This window comes from Sorex araneus, chromosome 1 (genome assembly GCF_027595985.1).
Source record: "Sorex araneus isolate mSorAra2 chromosome 1, mSorAra2.pri, whole genome shotgun sequence".
In the NCBI taxonomy this organism is placed as follows: Eukaryota; Metazoa; Chordata; class Mammalia; order Eulipotyphla; family Soricidae; genus Sorex; species Sorex araneus.
This window is the reverse complement of record NC_073302.1, coordinates 82,125,994-82,151,436: the sequence shown is the minus strand read 5'-3', so window position 1 is coordinate 82,151,436 and position 25,443 is coordinate 82,125,994. Positions and strand designations below refer to the sequence as shown.

The 25,443-nt window shown below is 41.7% G+C and overlaps 1 protein-coding gene across 2 annotated transcripts; it reads right to left on the bottom strand.

The window, feature by feature from the left end:
* Positions 1-768: 768 nt before the first annotated feature.
* Positions 769-23,837, bottom strand: LOC129399687 (uncharacterized). Of its 2 annotated transcripts, none has more exons than XR_008627265.1 (2): positions 10,435-10,491; positions 769-1,010 (listed from the first exon to the last, which is right to left on the bottom strand). XR_008627265.1 is itself a non-coding variant. In XM_055120740.1 (2 exons), the coding sequence occupies exons 1-2, from the start codon at positions 23,782-23,784 to the stop codon at positions 949-951; spliced, it is 1,182 nt and encodes a 393-aa protein (XP_054976715.1). In that variant the 5' UTR covers positions 23,785-23,837; the 3' UTR covers positions 769-948. The 2 variants fall into 2 exon arrangements, 1 of the variants encoding a protein (XP_054976715.1); XM_055120740.1 differs by lacking the exon at positions 10,435-10,491 and adding an exon at positions 22,665-23,837.
* Between the last annotated feature and the right edge of the window lie 1,606 nt (positions 23,838-25,443).

Sequence of the window (25,443 nt, the reverse complement as noted above, 5' to 3'; positions counted from 1 at the left end):
AAATGCCCTACCCACTGTACTATAACTCTGGCCTCCTCTATGGCTTTTCAGACCACAGTGATTTAAAGATTTAATAAATCATAAACAGAAAGCTGAGAAAAACCTCAAACATTTCTAAATGAAACAACATACTACTGAATGAACAACCAATCAATCAATGTAAAAATTAAAGAATCAATAATAAAAAGATTCTGAAAACAAATTAGAATGAAGAAATGTGGGATAAGAAGAGACAGGGCATAACAAAAGGTGTTCTCAGAGGTAAGTTCAAAACTTAAAAAGCATAAAAGGTGATGGAAGTAGAGGTAGGAAAGGGAATAATAAAAATTAGACTGAAAATCTGCAATGTAGAAATTTGAAAAACAAAAGAAATCAATGATACTAAAAACTGACTTTCTAAAAAAACAAACAAGATTGAACAAAGACTTAGCTAGACTCACAAAGAGAAAAAACTTTAACAAGTCAGATCAGAAATAAAAAAGAAGTTACAATACAAACCACAAATATACAAAAGATCATTCAGAGTACTATGAATAATTTTATGCCACTACACTTGGGAAATCTAGAAAAAAGAGATATATTTTTTTGAATCCTATAAGCTTCCAACATTATACCATAAAAAAGTAGAAGACCTGAACAGCCCAACTTCGAGCATGGAAATTGAAACAGTAATCAAGTTTCCCCAGATTGGGGGCTGGAGCGATAGCACAGTGGGTAGGGAGTTTGCCTTGCACGCGGCCGACCCGGGTTCTATTCCCAGAAGCCCATAGGGTCCCCTGAGCACTGCCAGGAGTAATTCCTGAATGCATGAGCCAGGAAAACTCCCTGTGCATCGCCGGGTGTGACCCAAAAAAACAAAACAAAACAAAAGTTTCCCCAGATATTAAAAACCCATGTTTTTGCAGATTCACTAGTGAGTTCTTCTCAATCTTCAAAAAGAGTAACTTCTTATCTTTTCAGGCTCTTCCAGAAAGTTGAAGAAACAGGAATTCTTCTGAACCGATGTACCCCTGGTACAAAGAGCAGAGATATCACTAAAAAGATTACCAATGTGGACCAGAGCAATAGTACAGAGAGTAAGGCATTTGCATTGCACATGGCCAACCCCTGATTGATCTCTGGAACTCCACTTGGTCCACTGAGCACCACCAGGAGTGACCCCTAAGCACAGTCAGGAGTAAGGCCTGACCCAAAACTAAACAAACAAGATTATCATCAATATTCCTGATGAACAGGAGTGGAGCCACACAGCACGTGGCTGACCCGAGTTCGATTCCTCCACCCCTCTTGAAGAGCCTGGCAAGCTACCGAGAGTATCCCGCCCACATAGCAAAGCCTGACAAGCTACCCATGGTATTTCAATATGCCAAAAACAGTAACAACAAGTCTCACAATGGAGACATTACTGGTGCCTGCTCGAGCAAATTGATGAGCAATGGGATCACAGTGTGATACAATGTATGATTTTCGATGAACATAGATGTAAAACACTCAATAAAATCTTAACCAATTGAATTAAGATATACATTAAAAGGATGGATAAGTGTGATTTATCCCAGGCACGCTGATATTTCATTAATGCAAGTTGAAGTATTTGATCACATCAATACATACAAAAGAAGGAGTCAAAGAGACCCAACACCCAGATATGATTTAAAAAATCTTAACAAAATAGAAATGGAAGGACCTGCCTCAATATGACAAAAGCCATATATCATATAACCCACAGCTTACATCATACATAATACTGAAAAAACGAAAGCCTTTCCTCTAAACAGAAACAAAAAAAATGCCCACTTTCACTATTATTCGACATAAAATTGAATGTTCTTGCCACAGTAATTAGGATTAATAAAAGGGTTTTAAATAGAAATTAAACTATCGATTAACATATTAACATATTACACATAGAAAATCTTAAAACTCCTTTATAAAATTTCTAGAAACAATAAATCTATACAATAAAGAAGCATGGAAAAACAAACATGCAGGTATCTGTTATATGTTTATATATGAAAACAATGAGGTAGAAGGGAAAGAAATAAAACTAAGACATATCCAAAAAATCAAGTTCCAAGAATTAGTAAAGGATATTAAAAACTTAAAGACTTAAAGATAATAATACATTACTGCTATAAGAAATATTCTAAGACTCAATGAAATGAAAACATATTGTCTGTTTATGACTAAAAGAACATCATTAAAATTTTTAAATGATCATTTTACCCAAAGCTCCTTTATGGAATTTTTGGTATTCAATGCAGCCCCCATAAAGTTTCTCATATAAATGGAATTGTATAGAAACTGAAGGGCAAGTACAGCAAGTAGGGCACTTGCCTTACAAGTGGCTCACCAGGTCCAATTCTAGGATCACAGGTAATCCTTCCAAGTCAGGAGTAGGCATTGGGCACTGCAGGTGTGGCCTCAAATTTAAAAAATTATTCTTAAAGATTGCTCTTCAAGCCCATGTTCTCCTTTGAAAATGTATCTTACTTGCTTGTCCCCATGTTTTTTTGTTTGCTTATTTCCACTCTGAAGAAACCTATGTTATCTTTTGAATAGGCCTTTCTTTCTGTATCTCCCCTCCAATCTTTCTAAAAAGTTTCAATAAAAATTACCTTGATTCAGGGCTGGAGCAATAGCACAGCGGGTAGGGCATTTGCCTTGCACGCGCCCGACCTGGGTTCAAATCCCAGCATCCCATATGGTTCCCTGAGCACCACCAGGGGTATATCCTGAGTGCAAAGCCAGGAGTAACCCCTGTGCACCGCCAGGCATGACCCAAAAAGCAAAAAAAAAAAAGTATAAAAATTACCTTGATTCAATTAAAACAACAATGAAATATCATCTCACGCCACAGAAACTGGCACACATCCAAAATAACAAGAACAACCTTTGTTGGCATGAATGCAGGGAGCAAGGGACTTTCATCCATTATTGGTGGGAATGTCAAATGGTCCAGCCTTTATAGAAAAAAATATGGACATTCTTCAAAAAACTAGAAACTGAGCTCCCATTTGATCCAGCAATATTAGTTCTGGGAATATACCCTGGTGGCCTCAAAATACACAGCATAAATACAATCTGCACTTCAATATTCATTGCAGCACTAGCCAGAACCTGAAAACAAAATAAGTGCCAGAGAACAGATGACTAGATAAAGAAATTGTGGTACCTTTACACAGTTGAATACTACACAGCTGTTACATGGGTTTTGTGACTGAAATCTTCAAGCTTTCATGGAGCCAGGGATGGGTTACCTCCTCCCGATTCCTTGTACATCCAGAAGAACCGGCAGTCATGCACAAGTCCCAAAGCTGCCACCGAGTTAAAAATTTAACTCTAGCTGTATTACTCCATTAAAAATTTTGGACTTCCTGGAGCAAGATCTCAAACCCTACAACACTGATAAACAAGGAGCAGCATGCTAAATTGTATGAGATGTAATGTAGAAGGCAACCAATCCCAATTAACAAAATATAAACACCGAAGGCAACAATATCTTAGTAATCTCTTATACTAGGACTTAATGGTTCCATGGTGTGATGCAATAATTTCATTAACTTTCTTCTAATAAAACATTTTTGATTATTCTGTTAGCAAATTATTGATAACAAGCATATGAAATAAATTATTGAGAGCCTGCTATGGGGGCAGGCTTAAAGGGTGATTGGGAAAATTGGAGAGAATGGAGAGAAGGTGTAATGGTGGTGAGATTGGTGTTGGAATGTTGAATGTCTGTAACAAATCATCATGAACAAATCTGCAAACTACAGTGTTTATATAAAGTGTAAGGGGAAAATAAAATTTAAAAATAGAAAATGGAAGATATCACATTCCCTACCTTCATACTATAAAACTGATAGTATTCAAAACTATATGATAGTAAATATGGATAGTCTATAAGAGTCCAGAGATCAACCCATATATATCCCATATATATATACACACACATATCACACACACACACACACACATATATATATATATATATATATTTAGACTGTTAATCTCTGATTAAAGCTAAGTGAACAAAGTAGTGCAACAAAATTCTTTTTAATAAATAGTGCTTGGAAAATTGAAAACTGGATAGCCGCATGCAAAATATGTATCTAGATCATCCCTAACTCACATTATTACAAAAGTTAATTCAAAATGGATCAAAGATCAAGATATTAGTCCCAATTACATAGAATACATCAAGGCAAATAGGCATAACTCAATGATATTGAGTCCAGAGGCATCTTTAATGATTAAACACCTTTGTTTAAGAAAACAGAAACAAAAATAAATGAAACCACTTCAAACTCAAACATTTCGCACTGCAAAAAAGGGGAAAAAAGCCCAATAACTAAAATAGACATTATACCATTAAATAGGAGAAAATATTTATTCATCATGCATCTGACAAAGGGCTAATCACTGTCACTATCTTTTTGTTTTGTCTTGTTTTTTGGGTCACACTCGGCAATGCACAGGGGTTACTCCTGGCTCTGCACTCAGGAATTACTCCTGGCAGTGCTCAGGGGACCATATGGGATGCTAGGAATCAACCCCAGATCGGCCATGTGCAAGGCAAATGCCCTACCCGCTGTGCTATCACTCCAGCCCCCAGTCACTGTCACTGTCACTGTCATCCCCTTGTTCATCGATTTGCTCGAGCAGGCACCAGTAACATCTCCATGTAAGACTTGTTGTTACTGTTTGGGGCATATCGAATATGCTACGTGTAGCTTGCCAGGCTCTGCCATGCGGGCGAAGTACTCCCGGTAGCCTGTTGGGCTCTCTGAGAGGGGCAAAGGAATCAAACCTGGGTCAGCCGTGTGCAAGGTGAACGCCCTATCCGCTATGCTATGGCTCCAGCCCAACAAAGGGCTAATATCTATCCAGAATATATGAAGTACTTATAAAGCTAAACAACAAAAAAGCAAACAATTCCACTAAAAATATTGGGAGATGAATAGACCTTTCCCCCAAGAAAGCACATAGGTAGCCACTAGGCATATTAAAAAGTATTCAGGGCTGAAAGGATAGTACAGGAGGTAAGAAGCTTGCTTTCCATGTGGCTCACTAAGATCCGATCTCCAGCACCACATATGGTCATCTGAGTTTCCTGATCACAAAACAAGTCATAAACACTGAATACCACTGGATATAGCCCATCTCACAAAAATAGTTTTCAGCATCACAAAGGATTAGGGAAGTGGAAACCCAAATGACAATGAGACATCACACCACAGGAGTGAGGATGGTATACATCCAAGAATGGGAACATCTGGTGTCCACAGGAAGGTGGTGATAGAAGGAACCTGCATTTACTTTTTCTGGGAATGATGCCTGGTTTAGCCTTTATGGAAAACAACATGAAAATTTCATATTTAATATGAACCAGTCATTCCAATTCTTGGCAGCTACTCCCCAAACACAAAAACATTCATTTGAAAAGATTTATGAGCACTTATGTTCAACACAGTACTTAGTACTATTTAAACAGCCAAGATAAAGCAACAATTCCAATGACAAACCTATGGATAAAGAAGTTGTGTTCTAACAGTAGAGAGAGAGTATGGGGAATATTGTCTGCCATGGAGGCAGGGGAAGGGTGGGAAAGCGGGGGTACACTGGGGATATTGGTGGTGGGGACTGTGCACTGGTGGAGGGATGGGTGTTTGATAATTGTGTGATTGTAACCCAAACATGAAAGCTTGTAACCATCTCACAGTGATTCAATAAAATTTTTTTAAAAAAGAAGTTGTGATATGTGTGTCTATCCATGACAGAATACTATGCACCCATATAAAAAGGGTTAAAATATGCAGTTTGTTGCAATGTGTAACTGGAGAGTATAACTTAAGTAAAGAGGGGATAAAAAAAATGAATGGTTTGTCTCATATGTAGCATATAAGGGGAGAAACATGTGAGGGAAAAACAAACAGCCTATGACAACAGATCCTGAGTCCCACAGAACTAAGTTTGTTGAAGGGGTAAGGTGGGGAGGAAGGGCACTGAGACACGAGTGAAGGGTGCTGACACTCTGGTGGGAGGGGTGGTGGACACAGCTGAAACTATATTATTAACAGTATTGTAAGTCATCGCGTCTCAATTAAAGTTGGAGAAAAAATAGAGCTTTCAGTGACTCTGCTTTTTGATATCCATGCTCCAAGAATACAGGAATATTAATCAAAAAGATATTCTTACTCCTATGTTTACTGTAGTTCTAGTTACAATGGCCAAGATTTGGGTATAGTCTAAGTGTCCACCAAAGTGTCCACCAGCAGAGGCATGGATAAAAAGGAGTTGATAAAGAAAGTGTAGTTTAGAGATAAGGTGGGATACTACACTGGGATATAAAGCACTGTAGCACTGTCATCCTGTTCATCAATTTGCTCAGGCACCAGTAACATCTCCATTGTGAGACTTTTTATTACTGCTTTAGCATATCGGATACGCCACAGGTAGCTTGCCAGGCTCTGCCATGCAGGCGGGATACTCTCGGTAGCTTGCTGGGCTCTCAGAGAGGGGCGGAGGAACCGAACCCGGGTTGGCTGCATGCAAGGCAAACGCCCTAACCGCTGTGCTATAAGGAAAGATAAAATCTTGCAGTTTGCTACAACCTGAATGAAAGTGGAAGAATTTTTCCTGAGCAAAGGGTGTCAAAGGGAGAAGGATTATTTCACTTCTCCGGATTATTTCACTCCTACGTAAATATCAAGAAACATAGTAAGGGAATCAACAGTAGCTGATGATCATGTGTCCAGCGAGCCTTCCTACAGAACTGTACCTGTTAATGGGAGGGCAGGAGCGAAGGGAACAGGAGGGGTGAGGAAGGCGGGTATTCTGGTAATGAGTGTGGTGCAGGGACAACACATTCCAAAAACATTAACACTGCTGCAAATCATAAGCAAAAACAATAGCTTTTTAATTAAAAAATATGAATCTGTAATAAACAAGGTATCACCTTGAGTGAGAAACAGGTTCTAATCTCCAGCAGGCACATGAATTCACATGCCCCTGTGCCAGATTTCCCTGCGGTATCGAGTGTGGACTAAGCCACGTGGTCCGTGTGCAGCGCTGCTGGCAACCCAAGCGCAGCCACAGTAGGGGTCAAGACCAGGCAGCAGGTGCAGAGAAACTGCCCAAACCACATGCTCGCCCACCAAGTCTGCTCCCCATTCTGGCATGCAGCTCTGCCCTCAGTGCCTTGACCTATGAGGGACACTCCATAGACACCCGAGGAGTTCCACAGAGAGACCTGTCGCTGTGGCGAGTACGGGAGAGGAAGAGAGGACCTATACCCAGCTGAAGGTACATAACCCCTGGGCTCAGCATGGCCCAGGCTCAATCCCAGCGTTATCTGGCTCTCTGAATCCCTCCAAGAGCTGCCCTAGAGCACTGAGCAGGGAACGGAGCTTAAGAACTGTTTGGAGTAGCTCCCCAACAAAATACGTACCTGTCTATAACTACATATAGTTATGTAAGATCAATGTCTTAAAATTCAAATACTTCGAACACTCACACCCATCCTGTAGAATATCTTTTCTCCAGCTCCTATGATGAGCAGAATTCTAGACACAAAATTAGCATGCTGATAATTCTGAACAGTTCAATGAGTTGTAGGTGAAAAAAAATCCATTGAATAGGTAGGCAGAGTTCAAGCCCCCTGCATAATTTGGAGTGCATGAAATAGTTCCTAATGCACTGCTTGTAGGAGGAAGTTTCCAATAAATGGTCATTTCCTCCCTCTAAAAGGCCTTATGTGTATGGGGTTATATCTTTAAATTTATTTATTTATTTATTTATTCATTGGCTTTTTGGGTCACATCCAGAAATGCTCAGGGGTTACTCCCGGTTGTGCACTCAGGAATCACTCCTGGCAGTGCTTGGAGGACCATACGGGATGCCAGGGATGAACCCAGGTTGACTGCATGCAAGGCAAATGCCCTACCTGCTGTCCTATTACTCCGGCTTCTATACCTTTAAATTTATATAAATGTTTCTTTTCTAAAAAAAATTTTTATTGAATCACCATGTGAAAATTTACAAAGATTTCAGGCTTAAGTCTGAGTCTTACCATGATCTAACACCCATCCCTTCACCAGTGCACATGTTCCACCGCCAAGAACCTCAGTATGCCTCCCATCCCACACCCCCCTCGCCTGTGTGGCTGATGATTTTCACTTTACTTTCTCTTTACTTTGATTACATTCAATATTTCAGCAGAAAACTCACTATTATTATTTGGAATTTTTCCCCAACAATCAGACCTGCTGAAAAGGCAGCATTTGATAATTTGTTTTCCATTGCTGAGAATGAAGAGCACATGAGGTTTTGGATTTCTGATATTTTAGTAACTAAGTTAAGTCCAGAAAATTTCTGCCAGAAGTCACATCACTGCAAGCTCATACCTCTGTTTATTGGACTTTATAAGATGGCGGTCGTCATGCCACCGCCGGGAAAAGGAAAAGCTGAGAGAGAAAAACCTTTCCCCTCCCAGGGCGGCATGGGGCCATAGCTTAGTTCATAGTCTAGAGACATTTCTGCAAGAAGCTGCTGGTGCCAAAAGTAGTTAGTTGGCCTCCGGGATCATGGGCGTTCAGCACCCTAAATGTTTCTTATGCTAAGATAAAGAGAACCATCATATATATATATATATATATATATATGCACATATGTATGTATATATGATACATATTCATGTATGTACAAAGGATGTTAAGTAGACAATAAATAGCTCAAGACCAACCAGCTGGACTTAAGGATATAGCATTTGCTTGTAAACAGGTGAGACAATTATACTGAAACCTGGTTACATGACAAGCACTTTATATGTGGCTAGTTAAATCACATGCCATGAAATCTTAACAAGAACCAAGGAAAGTTAAGCTTATAAAGTTTTAGACATCCTGGGCTTAGGTGGCTGCATGTTTTTGTTTGTTTGGGGGTCACAACTGGAAGTAAACCTAGTCTGTACTCAAGGACCACTCCTGGCAGATCTCAGGGAACCATACACAGTGCCAGAGATTCTATCAAAGTCAGCTGTGTGCAAGGCAAGTTCCTTAACCCCTGTGCAGCCTCTCTGGACTCCTTCCATCATTTATAAATAAACTTGTTTTGTATAGAAAAGTTTCAAAAGTAACAGATTTCTGCATACACCTTATTTTTATTTTGCCTATTTTATATTATCATGGTTTCCAACACCTTGGCTTCATACTGTCCACAGCAGCCTTACATAATGGCCAGGAAGCAGGGCAAAAACAGCTGCTCCTTCGCTTGCTGCTGGTGTCCTGATACGGCAAAGATGTGTGGCATGCCCTGCTTTCTAGCTTTCAGTAAAAGTCCCTAAATATATGAGACTAAAGCATAGTTGTGCCTCATGGCTCCTATATGAGTCTGAATGGTAGCTGTGCTGCAGCAGAATAAAGCTAATTTTTGTCCCATTCCCTGCTACCCATCACGGAAAAGGGAATTCAGTGTGTCCATTATTGCCTCCCTGAATTTTTGACATCTATTGGGAATTTCCTTGGTCTAAAATAACTCAGGGAGTCAGGAGCTAACTGTATCTGAACAAGGGCGAATATCCAACACCCTGGAATGAATTAAATCCTTTCCTAACTCTTAGCATGATGGAACTTCTATAGCTCGGTAGTATTGCCCTTTAATGAACATGTGGTTCCCTAAACTGGAAAGGCAAACTGAATTTCTGTATTGGCAGCACCCCAAACTCAACAGCATGGTTCCAAACTGTGTCTTGAAGGCTGGAATCACCGGAAGCACCAGTTACTAGTCGCAGTACGTGCTTTATTCTTCCACAGAACATCTCTTTCATCACTGTATAAACACAGCCCGTGGCAGTCACAGGGAGACTAACTAGCTCATAAATCCACAGAGATAATGGGGTGGAGCTGACATGTCCTCTCCCCGCCACGTGGCAAGGAGAAAGAACTGATATTGGAGTGCAATAGCACAGGACTGGAGTGACAGGACAATGGGTAGGGCACATGGCAAATGTGCATCCCTTATATCCCATATGATCCCCCAACTCCTTCCAGGAGTGATCCCTGAACTCAAGGCCAGCAGTAAGCCTGGAGCACTGCCAGCTGTGGCCCTCAAGCCAACCACCACTACCACCACCACCAACAAAAATCCCAGAGCGCAGTAGGTAATACTGGTGGTATTCAACAGTTATTCCCAAATGAGGAACTTTTGGAAGATAGCTGTAAAATTCATTTTTGAGAACATACATTTTATGACTGCTTCTTGGAAAATTATGCTAACATGCTAGCTTGTATCTGGGTTCCCTTACTTTAACACCTGCTTATCAGCACTGCTTGGTTTTAAAGTTTTAATTGGATCTGGCATGTGCAGCCATTGTCTCCTCATTTCTGTCTATCTAACAGATTTAACCACGTGGTGCAGTGATGACTTGGCACCTACCAACAGCATCAGTCCCCTGAAAGGTGTTCTTCTCTGCTTCTGCCAAGGTCAGTGCTGGGATGCTCTGAGACCTATGGTAGTAAAAGCACAGAGAATGAGCAAGTTGCTTGATAAAGGCACTGCCTGCACTTGCATATCACAGTCTTGGAGAAGTTCGTGCAGATATTCTCCTTGATGTCAATATAAACACACATAGCACATTATTTCTTGTCTGAGAGATTCCTCCAGAAAAAAATATTTTAAGGACCATTTTATTTACTATATTAAGTTACCACAGTTCACCATTCAAAACATTATTTGGGGAATCCTATTATGGCATATCATAATCCTATTATGGCGTATCAGTGACACTGTATCACTATCATCCCATTAATCATCAATTTGCTCAAACGGGCCCAGTAACATCTCCATTCATTGTAGCCCTGAGATTTTAGTAGCCTCTCTTTACTTGTCCTTCCAATGGTGCCTCACAGGGTCAGGGGAATGAGACCTATCATTGTTACTGTATTTGCCATATGAATACACCATGAAAAGCTTGCCAGGCTCTTCTTCATGTGGGCAGCAAACTCTCGGTAGCTTGCCAGGTTCTCCAAGAGGGAAAACTAGACTATCAGATGTTGCACAGCCGCATTGAGGCACACGCTTTCAGGAGCTTGGTTTTATAGTTTCTGAATGTTGGCTGTTGATGGGATTACATGGCTCTGGGGGCAGTTTCTGGGTGTGACTGCCTAGATACTGGAAAATGGGGAATCTGGGTGGAAGAGGCCCAGTCCCGATCTGAGCAGCCTTGGAGATCTTGGCCCCGGATCCCTCACACCTGGGTTCCTCTGACGATTACTTCATGTGTGAGGCTCCTCCGAACATGTGGAGAGTGGCCTTGAGCATGGCTGTGGCTGGGTTCCAGAGGTCTTCAACTGCCAGAGCTCTGCTTGGGGCAGGGAGGGAAATTCAACCCACCCCCTACAGGGACCCCGGTGAAAACAGCCAGGCATGGGGGCAAGAGACTCTGCGTCACTCTCTTCCGGGAGCTTGATGTATATATATATGTATGTATAGCCATATGTATATGAATATGTATATCCATATGTATATGAATATATATATATCCATCATATAGGGGCTTGATATCCAGGATATACAAAACACTGGTAGAACTTGACAAGAATAAAACCTCTAACCCCATTAAAAATGGAAAGAAAAAATAAACAGAAGCTTCCTCAAAACAGAAATTCGAATGGCCAAAAGGCACATGAAAAAATGCTCTACAACGCTAATCATCAGAGAGATGCAAATCAAAACAACAATGAGATATCATCTTATACCACAGAAACTGGCACACACCAAAAAGAACAAGAACAACCAGTGCTGGCACAGACGCAGGGAGAAAGGGACTCTCATTCATTGTTGATAGGAATGTCAACTGTTCCAACCATTGTGGAAAACAATATGGACATTTATCCAAAACCTAGAAATTGAGCTCCCATATTAGCCAGCAATACCACTTTTGGGAATATATCCCAGGGATGCAAAAAACACAGAAATGACATCTGCACCTGTATGTTTAATATAGCACTGTTCACAATAGCCAGAACCTAGAAAAAACCCGAGTGCCCAAGAACAGATGACTGGTTAAAGAAACTTTGGTACATCTACACAATGGAATACTATGCAGCTGTTAGAAAAGATGAAGTCGTGAGATTTGCTTATAAGTAAACGAACATGGAGAGTATCATGCTAAGTGAAATGAGTCAGAAAGAGAGGGACAGACATAGAATGACTGCACTTCTTTTGGAATATAAAATATTACAATATGAGACTAATACCAAAGGACAGTAGAGACAAGGGTCAGGAGAATCACTCACTCCAGAGTTTAGAAGATGGCTCATGTGCTGGGAGAAAAGGCAGTTGGGATGGAGAAGGAACCACTAAGCAAATGATGGTTGGAGGGATCACTTCAGGATGGGAGATGTGTGCTGAATGTAGATTAAGGACCAAACATGATGGCCTCTCAGTATCTGTATTCCAAAGCATAATACCCCAAGGTAGAGACAGAGTAAGAAGAAAGGTGCCTGCCACAGAGGCAGGAGGTGGGATGGGGTATGGGTGGTGGGAGGAATTCTGGGAACATTGGTGGTGGAAAATACGCACTGGTGGAGGGATGGGTGTTCGATCATTGTATGCTAAAACTCAATCATGGAAGTTTGTAACTGTATCTCATGGTGATTCAATGAAAAAAAAAAGGAAATGGAAGTTGGAGAGATAGTACAGGGGTTCAGTTAATTGTCTTGCACACAGATAATACTGGTTCTATCCCTAGCACTACACATGGTACCCCAGCACAGGGCTAATTCCTGAGCATAAAACCAGCAGTAAGCCTTGAGCATTTCTGGCTATGGTTGCCCTCTAAAACAAACGAAAGATATTTACTTGTCCTCTGCAAAGATATTAAGACAGACCATTTTGATATTATGACAGATTATCTGCTGTGGAAAGTTACATTTAAAAATTTATTGCAATTTAGGTAAATTACAAAAGTGCTAATAGTTTTGATGTACAAGTTGTAGATATTCTTAAGAGAAGAACTTGTGTGCCCTATTATCCAGTCTGCAGGAAGAGCTTGCATGTTGAATTGCCACCATCCACATGTCAGCTACATGCAAGGCAAGAGCCCTACCTATTGTACTATCACTCTGGCCCTATGCAAAGTTCTAACAGGGGATTATAGTGACATATAGACTTTTGATAGACCTTTTCTTTCTGTAAAATCATACACTTCAACCAATGACATGGATTTGAAATCCTGAAGAAAGTGGGCAAGAAAACCTACTTGGGATAGCAATCTAGACTCTTCCTACTGGCTCTTTCAGGGAGAACAACTGTCCTCACGTTCCTGTCTGGAATGAAGTTCTCTTCCACACAGCTCACCCCATGCCAGCCTAAAAATGTCATGTACCAAAAGATATTCTAAAATTGCAAGTAGGTTTGTCCAAGATTCTTACTGAAAAGAAAGGAGTCTTCATATTTTGCTGAAATATTATTCTAACTCAGAAGTAGAGAATTTTAGAGCCTGGGTGTTCTCTTAGTAGAGACCTTATCAATGGAGAACCTCTCAATATTAATCAGACTCTAGTGGTAAATCCTTAAGCTGTATAGCCCTGTTTAATAAACTCTCTCACTCTTCTCTCTCTCCACATATATATATATATATATGTACATATATATACATATGTGTATATATCCTCAAGAAACATTTAGGGGATAAAACATTTCTTGTCACATGAAACAATATAAAAAGTATGGCTAACAGTAAATAAAAGTGGATTTTTTTCCCTACTGATTCAATTCTTTTTTTTTTCTTTTTGGATTACACCCAGTGATGCACAGGAATTACTCCTGGCTCTGTACTCAGGAATTAGTCCTGGTGGTGCTCAGGAGACCATATGGGATGCTGGGAATCAAACCTGAGTCGGCCGTGTGCAAGAAAAATGCCCTATCTGCTGTGCCATCACTCCAGCCCCTCTACTAATTCAATTCTTAAGCATAAACTAGTTACTTCTTGAAGATCTAGCTCTACTTAGTATTTAGACAGGGAAAATTAGTTGATGCAATTTCATGCTTGGTTTGTGTTCTCTTCAGTTCTATTTGTCAAGTGGCTTGCAATCTATTTTAAATGTGTTAGCTCTAAAATACATGGAAATCTCTCTTTCCAGATTATCAGACCTATGACTATTATGTGCATCAGATGCAAGTTGAGGGCAAATGTGAAAAGTGCTAAAATAAATGTATTATAGAACATGTACTTTGCTCCTTAAGCTTTCTTCAACTGAAGCTTTATTAAGTTTTATTTTGCATTTGAGGTTAACAAACACTTAAACTAATTTATAAATATAGGTGGCTGAGCAGCTAAAGGGGTTAAGGTGCTTGCCTTGGATGCAGCCAACCCTAGCTTGATCCAAGACATGCTCTTAAGCATAACTAGGAATTATCTCTAATCAGAAACCCAAGAGTAAGCCCTGAGCTCCTCTGGGTGAGGCAGAACCCCTCCCCTCTCCCAAAACAGAATAAAAAATAAATAAAGAGGATTGGAAGGGAAATAGACTAGGAAATGACCAAACAATAAGGCGGTTACAATTATTCAGAGATGTGATGGATAATAATAACAGACCTACAAAATGAATACTTATAATGAATATTCATAATTAAGATTAACCATCAAAAACAATATTTAACTCTGACAGGCATATACATATAATGTATGGCAGAAAGCCCCCAGGAAGGGCTTTCTTATGTTGATTTTGCTACCTGACTGTGTATAGCCTAGAGGGCAAGGTGGAGAGAAAGGAGGGGGAAAGACTAGTGAAGAGGAGGATCCAGTGAAGGAGAATCCAGAGAAGAGGATCCAGAGAGGGATGGAGGAGTGAGAAGTGAGGAAGGAAGAGTGCTGGGGAGAGAGAGGACAGAGGAGAAATGGGGGGGCTCAGAGAGACTGGAACAGGCACATGGAAAGAATGGAATAAACAGCAACTGATCAATCAACCGGCTTGGCCCTCCTTTCCTCCTCTGCCTACCCCATGGACTGGGCCGCTCTGGCTGGGTGAGCGGCCCTGGACGGATCCTGCAAACCCAGCGGGAGGCCGACGGGGCGAGTCACCGAGGCTCTCCTCCAGTCGCCCCCTGCCAGGTATTTTTTAACCACGGAACCCAAGTAATGTGGGACTTTGTGACCTTGGACTCTGGGCTCAACAGCGGGAGCAGAGATCCTCTGCCCCAGTCTCTGGCGGCCCAAGCATCATGCCCATAGGCTACCTCCTGCTGGTGCCAGATAATCACCTCATCAGCCACCCTCCAGAACTCATGGCTGCTTCTCCTGCATCTTCTTCACGGCCGCACAACACATCATAAGACACTCCCTACTCATTTCCCATAATTACCACACCATATTTGATTGGAGGCAAGATGGCACTGACACTGCCCGAACCCTTGTGCTCTCCCAAACCTAGCTCACCATCTCGCCTTAGACAACACACAGCTCAGCACGCCAGGCATGAAACTCTACACGTGATCCCTGCTAGAATTCTACACGTGATTCCTGATGGACATCGCCAGCTGTTTTGCAAGATTCAGATAGAATGGCATCAGCGGGGCACGGAGAAACTGCAGCAGCGGCCACAGTGTCGCCACCTGCCCTGGCAGGTCACAGCGCTGTGACATAGAGCTGTGGTGGCAGTACACACAGTGGCTCATCCACTGTGGGTGCTATCAGCCAATCATTGAGTGACCTGGTACTCGGCACAAGTGTTCGACCTAGCACAGACCCTCCGCGATAGGGTCCTGCTCTGCCAGCTGCTCAACAATCACCGGGCGCACTCCATCAACCTCAAGAAGATCAACCCGAGGCCACAGATGTCCCAGGTGCTGCCCAGAGACACAGGCAGGTGTGTGTTTATCAGTGTGCAGATTGTTACAACATGCCAGTCGACCAAAAGCTTACATTCAGTAGATTGGGAACACCTATAAAGGCGATTAGAGGCCGCTCCAAAAGCCTCCACCCCTCTCAGAGAGCCTGGCAAGCTACCGAGAGTATCCTGCTGCACAGCAGAGCCTGTCAAGCTGCTCGTGGCCTACTTAATATGCCAAAAACAGTAACAACGACAGTCCTCATTCCCCTGATCCTGAAACAGCCCCTAATATGCCATCAGGTTATACTAGTATGTGACAGGGACAAGTGGAGACGTTACTGGCACCTGCTCGAGCAAATCAATGAACAATGGAATGACAGTGACAGTGACAGTGATCTTACATATATTAACAATGAAGATATCAGGGCCGGAGTACAGCAGGTAAGGCACTTGCCTTGCACATTGTACACGGCCAACCCAGTCTGAGCCACTGCATCCTGTATGGTCCTCTGAGCCCACCAAGTGTGATCTCTGAGAATAAGGCCCAGAGTAAGCCTTGAGCAGTGCCAAGTATGATCCAAAAACCAAAGCAAAGAAAAAAATAACTTTCTTTTACATTTATTACCACATTCATTTATTCAATAACACAAATACTAAGTGCGTATTAAGTAATAAGCATGGCACTAGCTCCTAGTGAGTTGGATAGACATGATCTTCCCTTGTATTTCATTACATCCTTTGGACCCTGACACTTAGCTCTGCAGAGTGGCTATACTTTTATCCAGAATTATCACTGCAGTGGGACAGGGGTTGGGAGTGAGAAGGACGCTCTAGACAGGAGTAGCAGATGCTGCAGTTCGAGAGGGTAACAGAGTAACTGAGAAAGGAACTGAAAGCAGTTCTATGGCTAGAGTGAAGAGGGGAAGAAAAGGGAAGGAATCACCCTGACTGTGGAAAAATATAATAACAAAGCTCACTTTTTTCCTAAGGTAAGTGGCAGTCCACTGTAGAGTGACCTCCTAAGACTGCTGGAGAAAACCACTGATGACAGGATGACCAGGTCAGTGAGTGGCTAAGCAGACGTTATGGTGCCACTCACCATAAAGAAGACGTTATGGTGCCCTCTAAGGAGAACTGATGGTAAGAGGGTAATGGTGAAGATTAGTTTAGTTCCAAAAGATTATTTGGGGGTGGAAACTGACAAACAGAATGGACTAAAAACAGAATGTGATGAATGGGGAGAAAGAGAAGATCTTAAGGTTTAATATCTTTAAGATCTGAGCAGGTAGGTGCAGACTGGGGTCATACATGCACAGAAAACACTAGAGGGGAGCAGGGTGTGACGGAATGTAGAGCAGGATAATGTGAGTGGAATTTCAAATCTCCTGAGTGCTCAGAATCAGTGCAATATTCAAATGGACAATCAAGATGCTTTAATGGGTCCAGAGTCCAGAGGCCAATTCTGGTATGAATTATAAGGTTCAAGTTCTACACTTCCCTTGCTTATGGGTTCTACAAAGTTATGGATCCAACAGGTTTTACAAGTTCATGAAAAATGTTTTCAGAGAGAAATTGCTTTTAAAAGTTTCCTTTCATGGAATCAAGCCATCTACACTTTTCAAAAAAACAATGTGAATGCATAATCTTAGATTAATGGAGATACATCAACATTACACAACACACATATCATCCCTTCATGGTGAAATACATTCAAACAAAAGTTCACAGTCACATTCTAGAGAAATTACCAAGACAAGAGAAAATTTGAAGAGATCTTTGTAGTACATGAGACATGTTAAAGCTGTGGCAAAGATATAGACAAAACTGTTAAGAAATGTTAGGCTAATCCTCAAGCCCAAGAACAGATGATGGAGTCAAGAAGCTATGGTACATATGTGTGAAAGATTACTACTTGGCCATAAGAAAAGATGAAGTCATGCAATTTGGTGCTAATGGATGAATTTAGAGAATATCATGCTGAGTGAAGTAAGCCAGAGGGAGAGAGATACAGAATTATCTCTCTCAGATGTGGGATATAAAGAAACATCCCCGGGAAATAACAAATGCCCAAAGGCAAGAGGAAAGAAGAGCAGGAGAACTGATCTTCAGTAGAAAGTTTGCTATGCTAGGACTGAGGCAAGAAAATCTAGAGTCAAGAGAGTAGAAAGATTCAAAGCAAGAATTAAATTAAGGGGCCAGAGCGATAGCACAGTGGGTAGGGCATTTGCCTTGCACGTAGATGACCCAGGTTCGATCCTCAGCATCCCATATGGTCCGTGAGCACTGCCAGGAGTAATTCCTGAGTGCAGAGCCAGGGGAAAACCCTGAGCATTGCTGGGTGTGACCCAAAAAGAAAAAAAAAATTAGGGGGCCGGAGCGATAGCACAGCGGGTAGGGCGTTTGCCTTGCACGCAGCTGACCTGGGTTCAATCCCCGGCATCCCATATGGTCCCCAAGCACCGCCAGGAGTAATTCCTGAGTGCAAAGCCAGGAGTAACCCCTGAGCATCGCTGGGTGTGACCCAAAAAGCAAAAAAAAAAAAAATTAAATTAAAATATCAGTTCTAGGATAACATGAGATGTAACAAACAGAAATCTATTAGTATTATCTTTACTAGTCATTTTACAAATATACCTCACCAATTTTCAGCACTTCAGTATATTCTGTTCATTAATTTTCAAATAAATTCCTCAGAAAAATGAAATAAATATTGCACCTTGTACACAGATCATGAAACTGAATCCCAGACAGTAAAAATAACTAGACACTTGAGTAACAAGCATCAGGGTTCATAATTTGTACACAAGGCTTTTGACTTCATTTTACTTATTTACTTGCGTTTGGGTCCACACCCAACAGTGCTCAGGGGATTATTCCTATTTCTGCTCAGGGATCACTCCTGGTTCTGCTCAGGGATCACTCCTGGAGGGCTCAGGGGACCATATGGGATATGGGATGCCACGGATTGATCCAGGTTGGCAGCAGGAGGGCAAGCACCCACTGTACTATCTCTCCAGTCCCAGTCTTTTGACTTAAAATTTTATATTGCAGAACTGCCTAAGGCCCCAGAAAAAAAAACAGAAAACAATGGTGAGAAATGTCTTGGAAGATGTTTGCTTTTGGAGACAGCCTGTAAAAGATGCCCTCACACCAAATACATCATGAAAGACAGATGTTCCATGTTTTCTTGGAAGGAAAGTGAAGAAATGCAAAGTACGGAAGTTAATGTGATTTTTCATTAGCTAAATGAAATTTGAACAAATTTTCAAGTAAGCAAACCAATTTATTCTTTCCTGCTGCAGCACTTTTGAGTAGTGTTTCTATCACATGAATAGTCCTAATAATCCAAATATATTTGCATTAAACAATTCATTACTCCCTGAGTAAAATCTTCCCTCTAAGACTGTGCTTATACTGCTGCTAGCCAAGTCCTCATTTTCTTACAGGCTGAAGTCCTATTCATCCTTTCAGTCTCTTACCATATGCTACATAAGTCCTCATCTAATTCCAGTTTTACCTTTTGCTCCACTCAAACTTTTCAATTACCTGATAGACGTCCTTCCTGAAAAGTAACTTTCTCTTCTTTATTACGTCCATGGAAGTGTCCTACACAAGGTAGACCTTCAGCACCCCTTTGAATTTTATGGCACCGAATAAAAATAATATTAATTTTACAAAAGAGCACCACTATCAACACCTATCTAAAATATTATGTGACAAAACAAAGGAATAGTCAAACCTTGGCTTCACATCTCCATATACATGGGAAGAATTTTCCAAATCAGTCATCTCCAAGTTTCCCCCACAGTTTTTCATTCTGTATGCTATTCTGTGTGTAGCAGAGTGTAATCTTCCTAAAAATTAAACAATAAAAAGTTAGAAATCTTGGGTCATATGTATATATATATGGGGTTAAGGCACTTTCCTTGCATCGATACTGACTCTGGTTCAATCCCCAGCACCACATATGGTCTCCTGGGCACCCCAGTAGTGAGCCCTGAGAACAGTCCTGAGTTAGCCCTGCCTGAGCCACACTGGGTATGGCCCACCCACCCAAGATTTATAAATCCTTCATGTTTACTATAGATTTATAATTTTTTGTTTTGTACATAGTTTTTATTTTGCAGATATACTATTACCAAAATGACTGAAAGCATGTAACTCCACTTCTGTAAACAAATGGGCACCAAAGAGATAGTTCAATGCCTGTAGTGAATTTTTGTAGGCAGAGGCCTGGGTTCAATCTCCAGTGCCATCTGACCCTCCAAATGCCAGGAGGGACTCCTGAGCACAGAGCCCGAAGAAGCTGGAGCTTCACCCCAAACAAAAACAAACAACCTCCCCAAATCTAATAATTATCATAAACACAATTTTATAAAGTACTTTTTCTACCATTTCAACTCTATCTCAAAATAGCTTTAGAAGACTACACTTCACTATTTACAACAAATCATACAACCTAGTTATAAAAAATTAGGAAAATTCAAATGAGAAAAACTTTTTTGCATAAAGATCTAGAAAGGTGCTTTAAATTCCTAATCAGGGGGTATGGTGCTGCCAGCAGGTCAACCCATAGTGCGGGGCGAGTGCATCAGCAGCCTGATGGTGCCTTCAGACTTCTTGATACCCCAAAATTGCCCCTGTGCCTATGGCCAGACCCCAACAACTTGGGATCAAGTTTACCAAGAAATTAAACAGCCAAAAGTTAGGTATGTGGTAGCCACACCCACAAACCACCCCCGACTCAGCTCTACAAGCTCATTTATTGGCTTTATTTCAGAGACCCATAGATAAATGTCAAAAGAGATCAAAAGTCACAGTTAATCTCGGACCCGCACATGGCTGAACAGACTGGGGTAAATCGGAGGGGGGTAGGTTGAACTGGTAGCCCGCCCAAGCAGAGCCCCCAGCAGCCATTTGCTTCCACAATCTAAAATCGCTAACATCTCCCCAGCATCTCAGAACAGACCTCACCAAAATATAATCTGCTGAAAATTTTGTAATGTGGATCTTAGCACATCAACAGTCCTGACCCAGACACACAGCAGCAAGTCCCAGAAGACACCACAGTGCTGGAGATCTCTCCAGGCCCCATACCAAGCCAATTTCACAGGGGCACCCCAGATGGAGTAGGTGCAGTCTCCCTACCTATTCCAGATGTAATCCCCGTGACCCCGAGCTTCCACAAGCAAGACCCAGGTATGTGGGTTCCAGGACTGAAACTCCAGGTCACATGGTGACAGAGGACCTGGGCTGTCCCTCCCTGGGTCCCTGCCTTTCTAGCAGACTGGATGTCATGCCCACAATTTGCCTCCGGGTGCCATCTTAATGCACCAACAGCCCTGGCCCAGAGACTCCCAAATGAATCCCAAAATGGATTAGTGCCATACAGAGATGTCTCCGGAACCCAACCATTTACAATCTAGAAATTTATATTTATAATCACGGCCATGTGAGTTCGCATGATATTCAAAATGAGCAATAGAAAATAAATTACCTAGTGTCTGACCCTGGTAGGTAGGCTTGAATGGTGGTGGGAAATTTCGAGCAAAACATAATGCCCAAAGTTAGAGAGAGAGTATTGGGGAAATTGTCTCCCATAGAGGCAGGATGAGGACTGAGAATGTAGGTGGTGGAAAATGTGCACTGGTGGAGGGATGGGTGTTCCATCTTTGTATGGCTGAATCTCAAACATGAAGGTTTTGTAACTCTATCTCACAGTGACACAATTTTTTAAAAAATGGATTTCATGCCCAATTCAATCAGCCTAATGAATGGCTGAACAAATAGCAGTACTCCTACATTATTAAAAAATAAATTCCTAGTCATATCTTATACTATAAAATGAAAATGCATCAAATCGTTTTTTTATCTACATAACACTCAAATTTCAGAGGAATATTCTATTTTCTAATTCCTGATTATTAAAATGCATAAATGCTTACATCTCTATAAGTTACTAAACAGAAAATTTAATAGAATCATCATGCTCATGGAAAAATTTAGTATTCGAGAGAGTGAGCTATTCAACCAGGAGAATGCTGTAGTGTTTATCTTCCAGAATGATTATTTTCTAATATTGCTTGTATTTAACATAATAAAATAAAATCCTTTGATTTGACAAAATAAAGCAAATATTTGCATATTGTCCTACAGTTTAGATTTTAGTAACTCTCTTTTATGGTCTGAATATTAGAGCCCACCCCAAAATAATACACTGAAACCCTCCCCCATAGGAGGAGTATTTGGAGAGGATTAGAATAGGATTAAAAGAGGCCATAAGGGGTGCTGGAAAGATAGTACAGCTGGTAGGGAGCTTGCCTTGCACACATCTGACCTGGGTTCAATCCCTGGCATCCCATATGATCCCCTGAGCACTGCCAGGATTGATCCCTGAACAGAACCAGGTATAAGCCCTGAGCACTGCCCAGAGTGGACTAAAATAAGATTTAAAAGGTCATAAGATTGGATCTTTCAAGAATAGGAGGAATAGAAACATCGGACTAAGACTCATGAGAGAGTGCTCATCCTGTTTCGGCCCCATGAAATCACAGGCATTAATGAGCCTGGAAATCGGCCTTCACGGACACTGGATCCACTTTGAAATTTTGTCTTCCCAGTCTGAAGAACTATGATAAATATTTACTGTGTAAGTAGCCCAACCCAGTCTACAGAACTTTTGTCACAGCATCTCAAAGCATCTGATATACCTCTTTTACACCTAGAAAAAATGAAGATGAGATGTAACACATGAAAAGGGAGCTGTGTCTCATCCCCCAGAGCCACACGCTGCTGCTCCTGAACCGTTTTCCCCCAGCTCTAGTTTCATACCATAGCTGCCTTGCAGTGTCCGAGGCTTGGCCTTTTCCAGTGCTGCCTCTTGCATGACGTCCTGTCCTTGGTGACAAGTGTCCTCTTTGCCTTCCATAGCAATATCATTTTCATCCCCTTGTCTCCATGCCTTGGCACCCCTGTCCATTTTCATCCCATTAGATCGGCCTTTCCCTTTTGGAGATGTGATGACTGGCTCTGATTTGGAGATGCTATGCCCCTGGAAAGGCAAAGAGGAATTTTTCTCTTCTGAAGAGACACCTCTAATCTTGTTCAACATATGCAAATAATAAAAATAGGTCTCTAGCACACTGGACTCTTGTTCTGGTTGAGGTGGTGTCTCATCATTCCAGGAATGGCTAGCACCAACATTCTGGGCTGGGAAGGATTCCGTTAGACTCATTTTGGAAGTGTCTTTTGAAATGGAATGATTTGAGAAAAATGCCATTTCCTTTTGCTCAAAAGTTATTTCCCTGTTGATCCCCTGGGGAGTTTGTATTGATATGCCATCTAGAACAGGGGATGGCAATTGGTCAAACCAAGTATTTCCACCTACACCATCTGCATGTGTCCTGAGTCCACAGCAGACACCACTGCCTAAGTGTGTGTGAGGTGCAACCTCGTCCCGAGGCCCCACTGACAGTGTATTCAGCAAGTGGTTGGCAGACTCAGGTGACAAACTACTTTCAGCATGTGTCTGAATGAAGTGCTTCTGAACCATCCCGGGAGGGCTGCCTGGTGCAGAATCCCATGCAGTTTTGTTTGACTCTCCTCTTGTCATTCTCTCCATAGCTGCCTCCCCTGGACCTTCCACAGAGCCATGTTTCCAGTCACTTTTCTGCTTACTCTCAGTGTGGGCAGGTCCCAAAGCAATTTCCACTTGCTCTGGGTCTTTTCTCTTTCCACTGGAATGGTGACTGAGGCCAGTAAATTGATCCCCATGCAGTCTCTGGATGAGGTGTTCGCAGTTGGAGCTACTAACCTCGAATTCTACTGAGATATTCTTGTAGGGTCCCACAGGACACTCGGCTGCTCCTCTGCACTCTGCCTTGACTTCAGTCTCCAGAGAAGTTTCCCCAGAGGAGGAAACACCACCACTTAGTGTTGCGCAGTTTGACATGAGTGTGCTATTACTACCTGCAAAAGGAAAGGCAATTCCTGAAAATGTCCTATAATTCCTGCTCACAACACCTCTTCTAAGCACCTCTTTACTTTGTCCAGGTTCATCTAGATCTTCTTCCTCTGAGCTGTCTGTCAGTGGAGTCCAGAAATAATCATTTATGTATCGGCTGTCTCTAGTTTCCTCTAAAACCTTATTTCCTTCAGAAATATGGGTGGATTGTAAGAGAACCACCCGTCTCTCAGGAAATGGCCCATCCTCAATGATACTCTGTATATGATTATTTCCTGTTCTGTCAGACTTTTCTTGAGGAAAATCTTCCTGCTGGAGACTATCAGGACTATCAGGCCTTCCGTCTCCTTCATTTCTAACTTCTTGCCATTCATAAGAGTGACTGACAGGAAAATCCTCCTTCAAGACAGAATTTGGAACCTCTGAAGACAAGGCCATTTCTGAGAAGTTATTTGGAGGGTGTAAAAAGAAGCTGGGGACATCTGCTTGTGCATTGAACAGCTGGTCATCTCTGAGCGCAAGCAGATAATCAGAGGACCTCAAATAAGTAGCTTTCTGATTTCCAAAAGCTTTTGAACTTCGGGAAAGGCTAGACTGAGAAAGTTCTAAAAACTTTTGGAGACTCTTCAAATCATGTTCTTCTAGAGAGTTTGACAAGAACTTCTGAGCCCAATTTATAACATGGCGCAGCTTCTCTGTCTTAGAGACCAAGGCATCAGCCAATAAGTGGAGGTCCAGTCCTTCCGGGCAGATCTCTGTCCTGGGGCCCTCCTGAAGTCTTGGGTTCTGGTGCTTCTCCATTTCTTGAGGTGCCTGTCTGGACTCTTCCTGGAGCAGCAATTTCTTTCCAGTTGCTAAATAACAAGGGGATCTTTCCCCGAATGTTTGATAATCTGGGGGATTCACTTTACTGGCTTCGGATACTGTTGACAGTGGCTGACATTCATTTCTGGAAGTCTTAATAATTCCAATGCTTTCATAGTAAGCCAAACGCTTAGCTCGTAGGTAATTGAGGTCTTGGGTTCTAGGAGTATCTGGCTCATTCCACTGAGAATATTCAGTCAATGTGGCAGGTAAGGGATCCATCTGTAAATGAAAAAGATCATTTGCAAAAATAACACTTTAATGATTCCATCTATTCTACATATCTCTTTATTACATATATATGTATATATGTACATATATGTGTATATATATATGCGCACTGTAGCACTGTGATCCCGTTGTTCATAGGTTTGTTCGAACGGGCACCAGTAACGTCTCCATTGTGAGACTTGTTGTTACTGTTTTTTGGCATATAGAATACACCATGGGTAGCTTGCCAGGCTCTGCCATGCAGGCGGGATACTCTTGGTAGCTTGCCGGGCTCTCTGAGAGGGACAGAGGAATCGAACCCAGGCCAGCCACATGCAAGGCAAACACTCTACCCACTGTGCTATTGTTCCAGTCCTGGAGTTGATAACTATATATAGATATATGTATATATCTATATATAGTCTTTATTCTAGATATGTGTAATGTTGCCAAAACTGGGCTGCTGAGAAATCTTTTAAAAATAAAGCATTTGAGTTCCTTATTTCTGATTGAACGACGCAAGTTTTGTAAAACAGAATAACTTCTTTCTCCCTTCACAAATCCACTCATGTT